At 39.0% G+C, this 14,692-nt stretch overlaps 1 protein-coding gene across 5 annotated transcripts; it reads left to right on the forward strand.

The window, feature by feature from the left end:
• Positions 1–412: 412 nt before the first annotated feature.
• LOC117709121 (olfactory receptor 13C3) lies at positions 413–5,308 on the forward strand. Of its 5 annotated transcripts, none has more exons than XR_013110675.1 (3): positions 434–534; positions 1,117–1,360; positions 1,834–3,011. XR_013110675.1 is itself a non-coding variant. In XM_076934974.1 (3 exons), the coding sequence occupies exon 3, from the start codon at positions 3,099–3,101 to the stop codon at positions 4,050–4,052; it is 954 nt and encodes a 317-aa protein (XP_076791089.1). In that variant the 5' UTR covers positions 434–534; positions 1,117–1,360; positions 3,021–3,098; the 3' UTR covers positions 4,053–5,308. The 5 variants fall into 5 exon arrangements, 4 of the variants coding, with proteins under 4 accessions (XP_076791092.1, XP_076791089.1, XP_076791090.1 ...); XM_076934974.1 differs by lacking the exon at positions 1,834–3,011 and adding an exon at positions 3,021–5,308; XM_076934975.1 differs by lacking the exon at positions 1,834–3,011 and adding an exon at positions 3,241–5,308.
• Positions 5,309–14,692: the final 9,384 nt, after the last annotated feature.

Raw genomic sequence — 14,692 nt, forward strand, 5'->3', positions numbered from 1 at the left:
TATGGTTCCCTGGAACTGTACTCAGACCCTCTGCAAGAACAGTACATACTCTTATTTGCTGAACCATGTCTTCAGCCCTAAGATCACTTGTTGAGTTATAACATTTAATAATAGTCATAATTGTTTAAATAAATAACCTCTTAGATTATATTTGCTTTTCTAGTTGTGCTTTACAATGGAGATTCCCACTCTTTGGAGTTTGTTTACTGTACTTCTGCTGCCCTTCCCTAAAGTCACTGGGAATGGAGTGACTTCTTCAGTGTTTATGCAGCTACAGTACACTCTCAGCTACACTTAATTGGGTCTGTGGGACACCATCCCTATTGCCTGAAAGTTTCTCTATCCCACATCCCTCCCTCCAACTTTAAATTGCTTTGGGATTTGGGGAACAATTATAATAGCTGTTGCATAACAAATATTTATTCTGCCACATCTATGGAATCTGTCATATTTATTCAATCTTCAGAACACTGAAGCTAATTCTATAAAAATGTAACTGGTTCTTATAAGGGGTGAAAATTCATCACTCTGAGGGTGAGTCAATTAAGTCAATTAAAGCCTTTCTGTAATTAAAGGCATTCATTATTATGCATTAATAATACAAATGGCCAGAAGCCATGTATCAAGTAATTTATTTTTCCCAAATACTTCTGTAAATTATTACCTTATATTGTAATTTTTAAACTACTAATCTTTAAAGAAACTTCCACATACTTTTTCTGTTATAATATGTAATGTAATATATGGAAAAGGTTAGGTAAATCCAAAACAGATTATAAAATGAGAGGGATTCTCAAACCAAAGCTGTAATTCTAGTCTGAGTACCTTTCCTTGGTGCTAAATCTATTTCATATGTGCTTCAGTGAGTGCTGGGTACCTCTGTTACCATCAGTGCTGACACTAGTGGGTATCTAGTTAAGATTGTTGCTTGTTAGTACTGGCTAAAAGAAGCTAAAAGATAATCAAAGTCTGTTACTAGCGAACAATTTGGGTACATTAAAAGTAAAAGTTGTTGCATTCAGTAGAAACCCTGCACCGTGTCTAGTCACTGTGCTTGAGGAAAAGTATAAACAAGGCAGACACACTGATTTCTCCTCTTACTTATTTTCTACCCAGAAGTGAACCCACTTAGAGTGTCAGGAGCAGAAGAAAAACCAAAGATGGCAAGACAGGCTTAGTTCTGGGTGGCTTTGGGTAGGTGATGGGATTTCAACCAAGGAGAAAAAGACTGAGATCTGTGACAGGAGAAGCCATTCAAGTCATCTAAGAGGCACAGGCATGACATTTGTCTGGATGAGAAAGATGGTCTCCATATGCCTGGACTCCACTATGATAGGAGTCAGCATGGCCACATGTCCTGGTGAGTCAACATGCCTCCTTCCCTTTTCATGTCTCTGTATGAATCCTTCTGCTAATGCATGTGACCCAGTGTCTCTTGAGCAATTTCTGAAATTCACTTGCAGGGAAATTTGATTTATCAAGTGCTATTAGATAAGTGTGAAATCATTGCCCTGTTTTTTCTGGGCAATGTTTAATCAATACAGTTCATTCACCATCGTGACAAATTTCTCTCTGGTTCTTGCTGACTGCTCTCTGTTGTTGACAATAGAATTTCTATAGACAGTTTTAGTGTTACCAGTCAGGCAAGGCTTTCAATGGTCTCCATTTACTACTTTCCTAGGTACACTTACCATCACACCCTCACAGAGGCAGCCTCAAATAAATGGATGGGCAGCCAATCTGCCTTCTCTTAACTCTGGCTCAGCTTCTCATATGACATTTGCCTATCTTTTTTTCTTTTCTTAACCTATTTAATCCTTTCCATTTTTTTAGATCCAGAATGTCCAGAACATTCCTTTTAGTCTTCTTTGATGATTATTTCTCATAAACATCAACCTTCTTGCAAATGTATAATTTTAACCGAAGATACAGAATACTAGTCTTCACAATATATCTTTCTATACACCTTTTTGGTACTCTAAATTCCATTGCCAAACTCATAGTGGCAATTCCTTATATTATTAACACTTATTATTTTTAGAATGAGATTGGTTTCAAAGTAAACTACTAGCAATGTTCTGAAACATTATAGTAGTTTGGTACAAATTGGTTATATATTTAAAAATGTGTCTTTAAATTTCTCTAATATTTATTATTATGTTAATCTGTGGTTGTCTATAAAATGTGAAAGAATTACTGTTCTTGAATCTCTCAAGGTGTCTATGCCAGCCTGTATAATTCGGCAAAATGAAACATATTTGAATCTGAAAAAAGCCAGAAGCCTTGAATGCATCAACTTTGTGTTTATTTGAGGTTTTCATTACTACTATCATTGTTTTAAACAAGTAAATTGCCAAAATGAACTCTTGTGCTGCAGAATAAAAAAATGAACTGTGTCATGCTTTGCCAAGATTCCCCATCACATTTTTGTAAATCTGGTCTGTGTAATGGTCTTGTCATAGGAATAATCACACAAAATGCTAAGACTAGGCTTAAAATATGAAGGTAACAGCTACGTTTTTGATTTGATGTTAAATTTTAGCTTATACCACTTAATTTTTTGTGAGTAGATGTTGGTAATATGCAATTAAAAGGATTAATAGTGTATGTAACATCAGGCATAAAAGAAATATTATTCAAAAAATAAAAGTTGTTAAAAATTTTTGACTATTATCAACCACTGATTCAGAATTACAGTCTTTTTTTTTTTTTTTTAAATAGACTTTCGTTTTGTCTTCTTCATTGCTAGTTTTCTAGGGCAGGTGAAATGAAGTCAAGTGTATAATGGGTAATTAGCCAGGGGTTTGAAAATTTCCCTTTAGGAATGTTTCTCAACAATAGAAAGCATAACTTTTTGAATGTGCATCTGATATGGATAGATAGTCACTTATTGCCAATGGGCATGCATACTTCCAACATACTTAATATTACTATATTCAATAACATACATTATTGGGGATATCAATACCAGAGATTAAGAAATGAGCCATTTCTAATACATGAAAAAATGATTTTTTCAGGTACTTTGTACCATTTGTTTTGGGGGCAGTGGATATGTGCTATGGTAGATTGTCCAATGATGGTTGACCGTGGCTGACATGGATAAAAATAACCAAACGTTTGTCTCTGAATTCCTTCTTTTGGGTCTTTCCGGATACCCAAAGACTGAGGTCATTTACTTTGTTATTGTTCTGGTCATGTATCTAGTGATTCTAACTGGCAATGGTGTTCTGATCATAGCGAGCATCTTTGATTCCCATCTTCACACGCCCATGTATTTCTTCCTGGGCAACCTGTCTTTCCTGGACATCTGCTACACAACATCTTCTGTTCCTTCAACACTGGTAAGCCTAATTTCAAAGAAAAGAAACATTTCTTTCTCCGGTTGTGCAGTGCAGATGTTCTTTGGATTTGCAATGGGATCAACAGAATGCTTGCTTCTTGGCATGATGGCTTTTGATCGCTACGTGGCCATCTGCAACCCTCTGAGATACTCCATCATCATGAGCAGAGAAGTGTACATATCCATGGCATCTGCATCATGGTTCTCTGGTGGCATCAATTCAGTTGTGCAGACATCCCTTGCCATGCGGTTGCCTTTCTGTGGGAATAATGTTATTAATCATTTTACATGTGAGGTCTTAGCTGTCCTCAAGCTGGCATGTGCTGATATATCTCTCAATATCATTACCATGGTGATATCAAATATGGCCTTCCTGGTTCTTCCAATACTAGTCATCTTTTTCTCTTACCTGTTCATCCTCCACACGATCTTGAGAATGAACTCAGCCACAGGGAGACGCAAGGCATTTTCTACCTGCTCTGCCCACCTGACTGTGGTGGTCATATTTTATGGAACCATCTTCTCTATGTATGCAAAACCCAAGTCTCAAGATCTGACTGGGGAAGAGAAGTTCCAAACTTCAGATAAGATCATTTCTTTATTTTATGGAGTAGTTACCCCCATGCTGAATCCGATCATCTACAGCTTGAGGAATAAGGATGTTAAAGCTGCCATAAAATACATACTGAAACGAAAGTGCATTCCATAAAGACGTCCGCAAACACAGGTTTTTGTGTTGCAGGCATGAGACTGACTCAGCAGCAAATCTGTGAGAACATTTTAATCAATTATCTATTCAATTTGGAAAATCCTTGGCTACTTGGTTACCTCCCAAAGATGGAAGGTAAGTCCCTAGTACTGAAGACACCATGAACTTCTGAAACAGGATTAAGCGCCCACTGAACTGGACTCAAAAGCTTCCTTCTGATGACTAGCTTTTATGGTTCCAGAAAACACCATGCAAGCTGGATAAAGAGGGAGACAATCAACAGTCTTACTCAGCTCTGATGCCTATGAGCCATTTCAATGAACGGTATGCACAGTAACCATAAGGGCATAGTAATGGCATACATGCCTGTGTGGTGACCAACACTTCTCTAATTGGACTTAACACCCGCCCAACAAAAGGGAGACCGTGACTGGTTCTAGAAATCAGGCTAACTACCCAGTGCTAATGAATTTGTCATTATTGAGGCGACTCTACATCCACTAAAGCAGCTAAATCTCTGAGAACAGTCTATATACCTCTGTTGTTATACCCCCAGAGAAGTGGAGTTTTCACTTATCGAGGAAACTTTTCTTTTGCAACAGACAGAGACCACTAGAGAAAACTACCACTAATAAATATGCAGAGGTGTGGACCCCAGTCCCATTGGATGTATCTACCGAACACGTCCATACTGACGGCTCAAGGAACATTGCCAACGATGTGGCTGTATGATTGTAGTAGCCGGAGTATCAGGGACCTTGCTGTAAGATTGTACCTTTTAGTAACACCAGAAGCTACACTTGTAAAGTCTCACCAACAGGAGTGCCCAAATATGACCTGAACCAAGAGGACATACACCAACAAACATGCCGAACTGCACAGGGAAGAACTCACAATGCTGCAACCCCTCACAAAGAACCACAAGCAATTCAGTAAATCTGGGGATGGGAGACATAGCCTTTCTAAGGGAAGAGCACACCAGTTAGTTGTACAGTTCCAAATGGTAATCCCTGAAAACATGCATATAAGTAGTATTATACAGACTGAACAGGTTTTATTTAACAATTTATGTATACAAATATACATATTTGTTAGTGATAAAGGAAAAGAAAATATACATGCATACAATAACAATTAGTTAATATGACTGTAAATTTGAGAGAAAGGACATGAGAGGGTTTGGAGGGAGGAAAGAGAAGGAAGAAACATTGTAATTAAATTATAATCTCAGAAATAAAATAAAAAAGAGAACCCTTGGTTAGGGGGAGATATTTTCTTTTTTCTTTTTGTTTGTTTTATTTTGATTTTTTAAGACAGGGTTTCTCTGTATAGATCTGGCTGTCCAAAACTCACTCTCTAGACCAGGCTGGCCTCAAACTCAGAAATCCACCTGTCTCTGCCTCCCAAGTGCTGGGATTAAAGGTGTGTACCACCACTTCCCGGCTGATATTTTCATTCTTTCACTTCACTAGTTGTGCTCAGCTACAGTTTTGAGGATAGAGTTTGCTCCAAATGGATCTTCAAACATGTCTTGATCTCTCAAACACCATAAATTCCGATTTTAATCCTATTCTTGGTAATGTCTGAATTAAGTGCATCAGATGGGCTGTGTGGAAACACTATGGAATGACTGCATCCAAACTCGGGAAACAGAGAGACAAGTGTGCCAATATTTCTATTTCCAAAACCCTAACAAATTTTTTTGGTTTGACTACCCATTCTTTCAAATCCACAGTTGACTTGCTAGTGATAAACCAAGTAAGTCAAGTTCCAAGTATTCTTTCAAGTTTTACTAAGTTGGAAAATACGATTACTGAGGTCAGTGTCATGGTAAGTGAAGTTCAGGTGCCATAAGTGAGGTATCAAAGCTACTGTTTCATAACACATCTTCTATTCAAAGCCACTCATTATTAGAGCCAGATATATGCCTCTCCTGTCCACCCCATTCATATTAATCACATCTTCCACATGCACATCTGCATGAAGAGATCAAGGAAGATGAAGAAATGGGGATGTTCAATGAGTGGCGGGAGGAATTTCCATACTGCCCGCAGGAGGGAACACAACCTAAGGTAAGGATCAGAAAGAGAGTTGGTTAGGGTTTGGGGTCCTTGGGTAGCTGGAAGAACTAGCATCAGATTTGATGAGTTGAGGCCTGCTGCATCCTCAAGAAAGCAGGCTGGCAGAGGAGGTAGTCTAGAAGAGATGAAGGTGGGTATACATGGCAAAAAGCCAACAGAAATGCTTTCACATCTCCCTGAGATGTTCTCACAGGTTCAGGAAGAAGAAAGATTACAAATCTCAGCAGAGCAGCATTCTTTAAATTCATAATCTCATTATGCAATGTTAAAACATCCAGAGAGGTATTAGACTCCAGACAATCAAATAACTCTATTAAAGAATGGGCTATGGAGCTAAACAATGAATTCTCTACTGAGGAAACTTGAATGGCCAAAAAGCACCTTAAGAAATGTTCAACAACCTTAGTCATCAGGGAAATGCAAATCAAAACAACAGTGAGATTCCACCTCATACCAGTCAGAATGGATGAGATAAAAAACTCAGGTGACATTAGATGCTGGCAAGGATGTGGATAAAGAGGAACACTCCTCCATTGTTGGGGGTATTGCAAGCTGGTACAACCACTCTAAAAATCAGTCTGGTGGTTCCTCAGAAAATCTGACATAGTATTACCTGAGTACCCAGCTATACCATTCCTAGGCATATACTGAAAAGATACCGCAACATATAACAAGGACAAATGCTCCACTACGTTCATAGCAGCCTTATTTATAATAGCCAGGAGCTGGAAGAAACCTAGATGTCCTTCAACAGAGGAATGGATACAGAAAATGTGGTACATTTACATAATAGAGTATTACTCGGGTATTAAAAACAATGACTTCATGAAATTCACAGACAAATGGATGGCACTAGAAAATATCATCCTGAGTGAAGTAACCCAATCACAAAAGAACACACATGGTATGCACTCACCAATAAGTCAATATTAGCTCAAAAGCTTGCAATACATAAGATACAACTCATAAACCACATGAAGCTCATGAAAAAGGAAGACCAAAGACAAAATACTCATAGGAGCAAATATAGAGACAATGTGTGAAACAGGAACTGAAGGAGGGGCCATCAAGAGACTACCCCACCTGGGGATCCATTCCATGTGCAGTCACCAAAGGCAGATACCAGGATACCAGGATGTGCATGCTGACAGGAGCCTGATATAGCTGTCTCCTTAGAGGCTCTGCCAGAGCCTGACATATACAGAGATGGATGCTCACAGGTAACCATTGACCTGATCAAGGAGTTCCCAATGGAGGAGTTAGACAGAAGACTGAGGGAGCTGAAGGGGTTTGCAGTTCCATGGGAGAGAAATAATACCAACCAACCAGAGCTCTCAGGGTCTAAATCAGCAGTTTGGGAGCACACAGGGAGGGACCATGGCTTCAGCTGTATATGTAGAGGAGGATGGCCTTGTCAGGCATTGGTGGGAAAAGAGGTCCTAGGTCATGTGACAGCTGGATGCCCCAGTATGGGGGACTTCGAGGGTGGGGATGTGGGAGTGGGTGATTGGGTTGGGGCATGCCCTCATAGAAGCAGGAGGAGGGGGAATGGGATAGAGGGTTTCTGGGGGGGGGATGGAAAAAAAGGACAACACCTGAAATGTAAATAAATAAAATATCCAATAAAAAATTTTGGATGCCAAGGAGCTTTCTGCTGAGTGTCTATGGCACCCTACAACTAGGCATACTTATGCCTAGGTGAAAAGGTAGGATCCATTTACTGGCATATGGCATGATCCTGATCAGGTATATAATATGGGGAAGAGGGCATATTTGTGGTTTTTTTTTTGTTTTTGTTTTTTTTTTTTTGTTTTTTCTGCAGGATGCTGAAGGAGCATGGTGGCTGCCAGAGTGATTGAGACATGCTGATACTGGGACAAAGAATGATGCTGCCCTGTGAGCTTGCTGAGTGCCCCAACAATGGTGACTGGGAAACTGTATTGGACATATGTTTCTGACCCACCTTTACTTGCCTATATCCCAGATAGGACAAGCTGCCTTGCCTCAAGTTTTAGAACTTGTGGGACAGAGAGTCAAAAAGAGAAGTTATAATGATTCTTGTATTTTTCTTAAATGTGATTAGTTATTCAGACTCAATCACATACTAGTCTAGAAATCAATCCAATACTGGGAATAACAGTCTTCATTTGGAAGACTGTATCTGGAGATTTTCAGAGACATATTTGGAAGTTAGCTGCAGTCCTCTATGATGTTATGTTAGCAAGAGATAAAGTTGGGACAGGATCTGGATTTCCAACAAGGGTTAGTGCATGTGTTAAGGCTCTTTTAATTATCAGTATTAAAATTACTTTTGTTTCTTCTACAGTATTTAATGTAAGTTGCATTGATTGTCCACTTTCTAATTGTGTTAGTGTGTTGAAACCTGGCATGTCTGTTAAAGGGTCTCTATCAACTAATCTTTGTTTTATTGACCTGAGTATTTTCACAGAACCTTGGTTTTCTGAAAAAAAATAAAGTGTGCAAGCATGCAAATAATAGAAGTGAGTCAGGCTTTAAGCAGAAGCAAGAGGGTAGTGGGCTTGACTATTGCTGGTATAACAGCTTTGATTACATTAATTGCTAGCACCACTGCTTCTGAAATTGCTTTGACACAAGAAGTTCAGGCAGCTACTTTTGTTAATCATTTACCAAAAAAATGTTACTAATGTGTTGATGATACAAGGGGATTTAGAACATGGGATTGATGCTCTTTATCCTATTCAAATTATTGTAAGTAGGTTCAGAGTTTGAGAGTAAGGAGCCATTGCGAGTGTCATGCCAAATACCAATGGAGTTGTGTTACTTCTAAAATTTACAATGATAGTCATTATAATTAGGAAAAAGTTTGAAGACACTTGCAAGGTATTTGACATAATTCTAACATCTCTCTGGATGTTTCACTCTTTGTAAACCTTTGTCTTTCACTTTAATAAAAACTAGCTTTCTTTCTTTCTTTCTTCCTTTTTTTTGCAGGGGAATACCTGTGTGGAGGTGGGAGTCAGCAAACAACTTGCATGAATTGATTCTTTCCTTCCAGAATATAGATCAAGGGGCGGGACATATGTCAAACTTGTTTACTGAGTGAGATATCTTGATGGGATGTCTATCACTTTTGACAATTACAGGACTTTAAGCATACGAAAACATTCTTTTGTTTTGGTCAACTCCTCAAACCTCATCTTAAATTTTTGTCACAGTATCAAGAATGCCCCCAACTTACATGCAGGCTTCCTGTCAGGTGGAACACACCCACTTCTTAGGTGGCTTTATAACACCAAATGTGAGACTCACTGAGTGTAAAAGTTGTAAACATGTAGTACAAGTTTTCTAAATTCCCAGTGACCGAAAGTTAATCAAAATCAATACGAAATGCATCTGAAGTATTTGTGGTACCTTTTCCTATATGATATCACCGTGCCTCTGTGTCAAATACACAACATGCATTCTTTGCATGAAGCATGCCATCTCACCACAGAACTGCAATGTGAACTGCAATGCTTTCACTTCAGATGATTTCAGTCCCATTAGTGCCTAGTCCCAAGCTGTTTGGGTCCTGTAGTGGTGACTCGGGATGGCAAAGGAACGGAGAAAGGAAAGATCATATACATAGAGACACAAAGTTGCACACAGGGATGCTGGAGTCAGGTGATGCTGCAACCATTGCTGCTGAACTTGAAACTTCAGTCCTGTTTATTAGGTATAGTGCAGAAAAGCTAGTTTCTGTAGAAAATCTCAGGCTGCAAAGATCCAGGAGATGGAACTGTAGTGACTACTTATTGGACATAAAACCATCCCAGGAAGTTTGGTAAGGTAGAGCAGGTCGAGACCTAGAGACTCTGTGGGCACACCCCTGACTGAGGCTTAGGTGGCTCCCAGCTCCCTGCCAACACATGTCATGTTTCTCACATAAAAGAAACGTGTCCTATAGTCAAGTAGGCTCAAGACGGAGGTCTCCATGCTAATGAGGTATCTAAATGCCTGAAAGTCTTAGTCAATAAGCTTCCCTTCCCAGACAGTCTTCCCTCTAAAAGGTATTTAATCTCAGGCCCACCCTGAGAAGTGGGGTATGGTTTTATGCATCCACTTCCTGCCATGACAATAAACTGTTTAGAACCATGGAATGTCTCTTTTCACCAAGATCTGCCATGGGAACCATGAAGAAGGCCTTCCTCTACAGAGCCTCTGCCCAATCTCCTGCAGAAGGCTTCATTGTGCTGCCAGCTACAACTGCCACCAAGCCTGCCTCCATCCTCCAAGATAAAGACAATCATCCTCCACCCACCCCGCCCTGGGCTAGATGCTGTTCACAGTCTGCAGGCCCCTGACTGCATTATCTGTTCTTCCCTGACTCCCAGCAGTGCCTTGTCCCCACTGCTCTGGTTTTCGTGTCCTTGCAGGTCGAGGGACCCAGAGCCAGCTCTGGTTTTCTCATCACAGACTGCCGCACCCCCCAGAGCGATGCACTTCCCTACACCCTTGGTGGTGGCAGTGTGGGATGATCACAGTCAAATTCCCTGGCTTCCGAATCGTGCCCAGTGGTGGAGCTGATGCGGACCAACAGCCCTTACAGCTACTGTTCCCATACAGTGATTCATCCTTCACCAGCTCCTACTTGGACGCTGGAGGAGGCCTTTGCCATCCCACTTCAGCCTGTCTCATACAGATAAAAGCGATTCCAATTGTCCCATGGGTCAGAAGTCCTGGCGTCCTCGACATGGCTGTACCCATGTGAACCGCACACATTTACTCAGGACTACCTCACTCAGGCTTTCTTTGACTCTCTCCGTTTTAGAAACACAATGGCTTAATTATGGCAAGCAAAGACTTTCAATATTTCCCACTGTGCCTGCTCAGTATGTAAGCATCAGAGCAGTAGACCCTTTCACTTGAGTCACGTCAGAATATTTAATTTTAAAATTGTGGCTTAGTTGATGACTTGGGTTTCAGTTAAAAACCATTAAAAAGTGTGCTGGTTTGAATGTAAGATCAAATGCTAACACTTTTAAATGGCTCTAAGATACTTTTGCTACTTTTAATGTATGTATTTTTAGAACAGTGTTCTCTCACATTGATGATTATAAGTTCAAACGATCACCCAAGTCTGAAAAATGTTGAATCTACATCCTTCTATACCAAATGTTCAAGCCAAGATGTAATTCTCTCTGTACAAATAAACAAGAACATTGCATCTCATTAGTGTGAAAGTTTGTTTTAAGCTTGAATGAAGGGTAACATGTTTATTTCAAGGAATTTCTGGAACATGAATTTCTTTATGATATCCTCTGACTTCAACACATACATGGGAGTGCAGTCTACTCGTACCAAAATCAGACACACACACACACACACACACACACACACACACACACACACACATCTCACAGTAAGAATTATAAAGCTCTATTTGCAAATTATAAAGCTAATGTAATCACCAAATCACCAAAGCCCCGTGAGTCTTCCTCATCCATACTGACTTATTTTCATCCTCCTGATTATCTTGAGGAAAGTCCTGGACATGATCATATTATATCTGACTCATGTGTTATGTATATATAGCAATGCCTAATATTATGACATCAGTAGATATGTGTGGATGATTGTATAGTAAGCAACATAAACCCACATGCTAAAACTGTAGTTGCTTAGAACTGCAATATATGACATGATATTCCTGATAGTTGAGTAACTGGATAATGCTAGAGAGGACTGGGTCAGGACATGGACACTTGAAACTCCATGTAAACTCCATAATTACTTCTAGTGCATTGTTGCTGTGAGATAATTTAGACTGTATGTTGACTGCTTTTCTAAATTTCGAGACAGGCCTTATTTTCAAATTAAACACCTCATTCTTGCTCACTACCACCTCTAACAGAACATGTGAGATGCTGTAGTGTGTACTCACATGGAGCTTCAGCAAAGACAGATAGGGCTGATTGTCCATGATAAGGACATTTCAGGAGCAGAAGGAGAATCAGGAACTAGTTCAAACTGCTCCAACTGTGTTTTAGAACATCTCTGTCAGTGTTGGCTTGTACAACGGTTGTGCTGTACAACGACTGTTCACTCACTGGGTGTAGGTTTTTGGATCTCAAATGCCAATTTTCCCAAGGATACCATTGCAACCCCAAAGTATACTTTCGTCTGAGCAAGCTAAAGAGCTTTCTGTAGGCTCGTTTATAAAACCAGCAATCTGTGCGCTATTCTATCTTACATTTATTTCATCCTGATTATCCTCCTTGGAGTTGCTCTGTTGGATTTAGCCAGGTAACTGACTCACAAAGTTGGCAACAATGTAAGTGTGGCCACTATTTCCCTCTTTACACCCAGTTATATAAAGTACTGTTGGACACACGCAGAAATACAGGTCTGTTGTCACCCACTTTTTATGGGTGAGAATGGATCTAATGAGTCTGTGATTCTATTCAGCATATTGTTGAATTTTACATGAAGTGTCTTAATTAGATGATTAACATTCAAATTAAAAAAACACTCCTGTTCTAGGCCCCAGGAGTGGCAAGAGTAATTAACTTCATTTGCCCGGTAGATGTCTCTCAACCAAGGGTCACGGTTATCCACCTGTAAACATGGGCAACCATCCAGGGTCATTCACTTTTCAGCTATTGCTTTCTCTGGATCTTCTCATTGGCCATCTGGTAGCTTTTAATTTTTTTGCTTAAAAAAAAAAAACAATTTCTATGTTTACTTCTTGTCCCGAGGGAAATGAAAAACTTTATTCTTTCCCTCGTTTGTTCTCTACTTGGCCAAATGCCTTCATTTCATTTTATCTTCGTTCCCTATGAAGCCACCTCCAAAAAGAGAATAAAGCTTCCTGTTTAGTTAGTCTTTTCTGAATTCAGAAAGGGTTTTTTTAATTTTTATTTTATTATTATTTTTGTCAGACCTAGACAGATACTGCTCAAGTTTGATAACCACACTTTGCATCCATAAATTAAGGCATATCACAATTTATATGTCACATGGCTACATAGCCACAGAAAGCCTGGATTCATAAACTGTCCTGTATATTCAATTAGCTTTCCTCTGAGAAAATCGTTGCTCAAAGTTCATGTGGCATCTCTTGTCATTTTCTAGTGCTCCAGATGAGTGAGGAATACTGTTATTAAGTGTTCCTAAACAATAACCTGGGAATATTATTCATCACTCACACCTTCATGTATCCATCTGTAGAAATTTGTTAAATGTTATTTAGCTGTTGGTCCTGCACATCTATAATCTTTCTTTTTATATTTTCTTTGAAAATTTTGTACATGAACATCTTACCTACATCATTCCAACCCCCCTTTTCTGTTAAACATCTGTGTTCCCTTCCCATACCCGCAGTCTCTTCTTTTAGTATTTATCCTGTGTTATTTCAGTGTAAAAATGACTTTACTATCATTCCAACACCTTTAATGAACATGTTTCATGGTTTGTGATATGTACATGTTTTTATACACTTTTGCTATATTGAGTAAGCTATTGTCTTTCAGAATTCAAATATTTCACTGTAATTGAGACATCAGTTGGAAGAACACAGTCATGCTTTAAGTATTAACATCTACATTATAGTTTAGAAGACTTTCATAAATCACCATAATTAAATAATGTACTATCTACCTATCTAAATCTATACCTCGTTTATTCAGTTCAAGTTTATTTTTCTTTTGTGTCTTTAAGGGGTTTGCCTTTATCTTGTTGATTTATTTATTTCATTATTTATCTGGTTTTTTTATTCCAAAGTAATTGGTCATGGCACCTTTTATGAAATTAATCTACCAGAAATAATAAAAAAGAAAGCAAGCTAAACACCTCAGTGACAATCCATGTAATTCACAGTGGACATGTGTGTCAACCCTGGATAGATGTGATTGCAGTGTAGGCACATTGACTTGCTGTGAGGAAATGGCCATCCTATGAAAATACACATTAAACTTATTGGAAGACCAGTTTTAGGCTGACAGACAAATGTATAGATTTCTTTAATCTGAGCCATTCTGTTATAAATTGTTATTGAATATCCAGTCTCTGTTGAGTTCTCTTGCCCTCATTGGTCTCTCACTGAGATTTATGAAATGAGGAGATGACTTAGTTGTCTGTATGGAAAACTCAAACATCCTCAGTAATGAAGATCCTTTTCAAATTTGTTTCTGATCCTAAATAAATCTTCATATATTAACTCTCTGGCACAGACACTCTCAAGGTCCTGGTATTTATTTTAGGTGTAAATGCCATTAAAGTTAAGTATATGTCAATGCTTCAAAACACTTTCTCCCTAGAATAACAATAAGATATTTGTTACATGTGTTGTTTTTCCATAGGCATGTTTTATACTATGTCTATATAAAACATGGCTCCTCCTTTGACTTCCTGAAAGATGCGCTATGGATAGGACAACCCTCGTTCACTTTTGTGGAGAAATGAATTCTTCTGGATCTTTCTGGACAGCTAGAACTAAGATCATTTTCTGTGTTTTGAGATTGGTTATGTACCTAATGATTCTGACAACCGTGTTCTGATTGTAGTACTCATCGTAGATTCCCCTCTTCATATGCCCGT

This window comes from Arvicanthis niloticus, chromosome 5, assembly GCF_011762505.2.
Source record: "Arvicanthis niloticus isolate mArvNil1 chromosome 5, mArvNil1.pat.X, whole genome shotgun sequence".
Lineage (NCBI taxonomy): Eukaryota > Metazoa > Chordata > Mammalia > Rodentia > Muridae > Arvicanthis > Arvicanthis niloticus.

Bases quoted from the DNA above. Each gene is read 5' to 3' on its own strand.
- LOC117709121 (XM_076934974.1), top strand. From the start codon at position 3,099: ATGGATAAAAATAACCAAACGTTTGTCTCTGAATTCCTTCTTTTGGGT.